The 4,793-nt window shown below is 32.9% G+C and overlaps 1 protein-coding gene across 1 annotated transcript in view; it reads left to right on the plus strand.

The window, feature by feature from the left end:
• Positions 1-91, plus strand: part of USP9X (ubiquitin specific peptidase 9 X-linked) — a 254,417-nt gene extending 254,326 nt beyond the window's left edge. Inside the window, exon 40 of the mRNA XM_027875459.1 lies at positions 72-91. Within this exon, the coding sequence (XP_027731260.1) occupies positions 72-91 (20 nt within the window). The remainder of the gene's footprint in view (positions 1-71) is intronic.
• The last annotated feature ends 4,702 nt before the right edge of the window (positions 92-4,793 follow it).

A 4,793-nucleotide genomic window follows, 5' to 3' on the forward strand; every position in this document is an offset into this window, starting at 1 on the left:
GGGGGGGGAGAAATGTGACAAACAGGTGGTTTTCAGTTGCACATAAGTTCCTCACATCTGATGTTTAACAGATTATCTCTGGGTGGGATAAAGAACACTTAGGTTTCAGTAATAGGAATTTAAGAGATTTAAAACAAATATGCAAAAATTTGCTATGCCAGGATGCCTGGAGCATAATAGACTGTATTTGGTGTGCTTGTTTTGTTTCTTTGGTAGAGCTTAATAGATAAATCTTCTAACACTTTCCTTTTGCTGGATCCCAGTGAAGTGGAAGTCAAAATCACACAGTACTTGGGAGTACCACTGCACCAAGTTAACTTGCTGGTTTTCTGCTCATTCACAATTCTACTTGAAAACAAGAATTGTCTTAGCTCTTTTTCCATTATAAAAGAAATCTTAAACGTTAGAAGCGGGGTTTGATTATAAAAGAAACTACTGGTTAGTCAAATACAATTCTGAGGTATCGCGATTCCAGAATAAACTATTTGTTTAAAGATTCCAAGAAACTCATCAGTAAATACTGTATTTAACAGAGAATTGGTAACTTGAATGTGTGTAATTTTTTTTTTTTTTGGAACTTGTCTAAGAACCAAATACCCCTGCAAAACAGATACAGCCCACCCTATACTATTTAAATATTTTGCTGTTTTATTTTATAGAAATTATTTTGCTGAATTCACAAATAGAATTTGATTTAAGAAGAACTTTTTGTCCTGTGGTGTGTGTGTTTTGGGTTGGTTTGTTTGTTTGGTTTGGTTTTTTTTTGTTTGTTTGGTTTTGGTTTTTGAAGGACTGCACATTAAAATTGAATTCTGTGCATGGCATGCCAAAGCATGACACTGAATTTAGGAATTTCAGTCACAGTAAGATTTTGTGCACAGAAAAATTTGGCCTTTACTAAGGATAAAAGAAACAATTAGGACTTTGACACTGTAAAAGTTTCCTAATGTGATCAATCTTGTACTTTTTGTATGTTTTTATATATACATATATATTTAATGAGCACAAGCTTGATGGTGTTTTTTACAGTTCAATTAATAGGGGAAAAAACTGTCAGACTGTAGTTTGAACTGAACAAAACAGAGATATAATTGCATTCTTTTTTGATTAAAAAGGAGGGTGTTCAGAAAAAAAGGAGGGAGGGGTTATCTTCCAGTAATCTATATAATCATTCTATGCTTCTAGGTTTCCTGTAGTATTAGGAAATTTTAACAACAGATTATATTTTTATTTTTAAATTATAGTATTAAAGCCTGGACTTAACAAACTTGAAAGTTGTACACAGTGTTTGAGATTCAAATTGGTAGGTTTAATTCAAGTTAAGAACTTGCTCAATAATGAGCAAAAACACTTCAGCTTTATTTGAACCAGTTACTATTGTTAAATACACCATCTGATAGGTGATTTTTGTATTTCTTGCTCTTTGGGGAGAATGTGTAATATGTTCAATTTAATTTTAAGTATCGTGGCTGTATAGATATGGAAAACCTATGACATTTTAAGGCTGTGAATTTTTCTCCCTAATGGGAGATCCTGACCTTGGTTGCTTTGAATTTTCAAGCCTCTTTGTTTCAGGTGAGGGCTTGTGAGGTTTTTTTTTTGGTTCTTCCATTTTGAAGAACACTGGTCTGTGTCATTACCAGTAATGAGGAAAACTGAATTGAGAGAATTGCTCTCTTTGGAATGTGCACAGTATTTTTTACATTTAATTTTTAAATAAGCATTAGTGTACAACTGGAATATTTAACACGCATGTTATTGTCAGAGCAATGTAGTGATTTTTGAGGTTTGTTTGGGTTTTTTTTTTTATATAAATGGCACATTTTAAATTACAAGTCCTCAAAGTGCCTAAAGGTTATTTTTCTTCAACTGATTTTTTTTGAGATATATATATATATGTATGTGTGTGTATATATATATATATATGTATATGTATATGTGCATCGATATATATATATATATATATATGTATGTATATATATATTCTGTTTAAAAGGTTTGTTGAGGAATCTCTAGTCTTCCAATTTAGAAAGATTAAAAAGCAATGTACTAAATGGCAAAAATATTTCTCTACCCATAGTAACATTTGTCTGTTCAACATTTCCAATTAAATGAAGCTGAGTTAAACTAGGACTTCGCGCTATTGGACCTATTTCAGTGTACAACTTCATAAGCTACATTGTTGCTGTTATTAAGCTGTTTGATAAACCAGATTTTCACACAGCCTGGTACAGACTAAAATAAGAGTATCATAGCAATTGAACTTAACTGTGTTTCTTGGTTTTGTTTTTGCTTTCATTGATTTCTATCTCAGTCATAATTGATTTTTCCAACTCAGTGTCTTTGGGCAGTTATGTATGCACAACAACTAGAATTATTAAAATGTTTTATATATTTTTTCTTGTTACAACTTTTTTAGTTAATTATAAAACTTAAGTTGTATTGTAAAATGCTTAATCGTAGTACTAGTCAATAGACTGTAAATTAAGAACTCTTTAACTTTTACAAACTTAATTACTTTGAGGCTTCATCAAGGCATGAAAAATGACCCTGGGTTCTTGAATCTTGTCCTTTTAAGAAGGTTATAAAGTAAATCCTCCTGGGCTAAGAAAGTCCTGATGGTTCTAATAAACCGTCGTTGTCTAAGGACCAGCCAAGCTTAGTTCAGAGATTCCTTACCAGATTAGCTGCATGGCGATGAATTCAGCTGCAGTAACTCATTGAGACCTTCCTACCAGATCAAAGAAGAGTTGAGAGCTGTGTCAGTGAGGGGAGGGCCCACACTAACAAAATCACAGCTTCTTTAAGTATTAAATTTATATTATATTTATAAATGAAAGCAATCAGAAGAGTAGAATAGGGTTTTTTCCCCTCAATTTATGGTTCTATATTTATAGCATTTATGCTGTCCCATAAGTTCTCTTTACATGCATTGGATTCTGTTTTAATTTGTCTTACTGATATGCACAGAGGAAACTTTTTGGATTGTAATTGCCTAGTTTCCTCCCCTAACCCTATACTACCAAGAAATTAAAACCAAAGACCTCCATTTTATTCCCTCTGTGTTTTGGATTAGTTATGTTGTGTTAATTAAAATTGTTATTAGCACTGTGAAAATGGATGTTTGGCTGCAGAAAGATTAGAACATAAGCTAGAACATGAGCTATACAGATATTAAATTGAAGTATTTTGCTTTTTTTTAATTCCCTGATAATTGCATGAAAATTTATCATTTTGCATTGATGTTGTATCAGTCTGCCAAGGAAATACACACTTAAGGAATCAAAATTATTTGAGAAACTTAATTTAATTTGAAATGTGGTTTAACTAAAAAAAAGTTCTTTTCAGCCCTTTACAGGCTGACTTCTAAACTTTAATGGCTATTGTCCAAATTCTATTAACAAGCTTTTAACTGTCACACATAAATCATAATTACACCTCTTATACTTAGCAAAACATGCATTTTTATAAAAAGAAAGTTCTTGATTGTGCACTGCATTATAATAGATTTGTCAAGCAGTTTCTGATTAGTGTCCTTAAGTGTTTACAATAAGGAAGTTTCTAACCTCTTTTGTAAATCTATCTGAGAATGAAATTTAGGCTCTGTAAATTTAGAAATGAAAAAAAGTTTTTGGTATAAAAATGCAGGGGAAAATAAGCCCCACAAAGCCTGCATAGTAATGAAATAGGTATATGGAAAGAGTTGTTTTGTTGTGCTTAAAATGAATTATATAGGAATGAAAAGAATTTTGGAGAGGAGTCCAAACCTGTGATTTCAGCAGCTTAGGGAACTCCATGGTATGGGAATTCTTCCTACAAATGTAAGCTGCAATTTAAGTTTTAGAGTCCTGGATATACTGAGAGATTATGTGATCTGCCCATGTTTGCAAAGTCAGTGAGTATGTCAAAGGCAGGACTTGAACCCCGGCAGGACACAGTCTATCAAGGGCAAGTCTTGAACCCAGGTCTTCCTGATTCCAAGGTTGCCCATTTTTCTCTATGACATGCTGGCTCAAAGAATTTATCCAAAAGGTAAGAATGAATGTAACACTATTATTCCCTTTTAAATATTGTCATTTGTTAAATAAAACATGGTAGGTTAATTTTAGGTCCTTTCAAAGCCACAGATGTTAAAGATATGTATACTTTTAAAGATATGTGTGTATATATATATATGTATACATCATATTAATGGTGCACTATGTAAGTGCTAATATTCTTAGAATCATTGAGTTCTGCCACTAAAAGGGCCTTAGAAACATCAGTCTACTAAAGACTCCTTGTTCCAACTTCCTAATTAATGCCTACTATTAACATTAAGTGACAGAACTTTTCACTGCCTTTAAGAATTTTTCCTGTCCTGACACTTTTTCTGCAAATTGAATATATCAGCATTTTTACCCCGCTCCTGAAGTTCAGCATTTAGCTGCCATTCCCCAACCCTCCAGTTATTTGGAATTTTTAAGGTTTGTCAGAAATACTCTTACTTGCCCTAGCTATCCATTCCTGCGAGAGAAATGACTGAATACAAGCAATAGCAGTCTCTTTCTTCTTTTCTTCCCACTTTACTCTTTCTCCTTGCCCTCCCCCAACATCACATGCACTCAATATCCCCAAAAGGGACCCATCCACTAAGAGTTGAAGGAGGAAAATCTTGTTCATGACTTTTCTTTTTAATTCAGATTTTCACTGTGGAACACAGGTACCTTCTGACAAAGAGGGCTTTTTTTTATTCTTTGCATGGATTCCTTTCAGAATTGATTAAGTTTACTTCACTCTAATACAAGAATGCA

This window comes from Vombatus ursinus, unplaced genomic scaffold (assembly GCF_900497805.2).
Source record: "Vombatus ursinus unplaced genomic scaffold, bare-nosed wombat genome assembly UNPS02014809.1, whole genome shotgun sequence".
Classification (NCBI taxonomy): Eukaryota; Metazoa; Chordata; class Mammalia; order Diprotodontia; family Vombatidae; genus Vombatus; species Vombatus ursinus.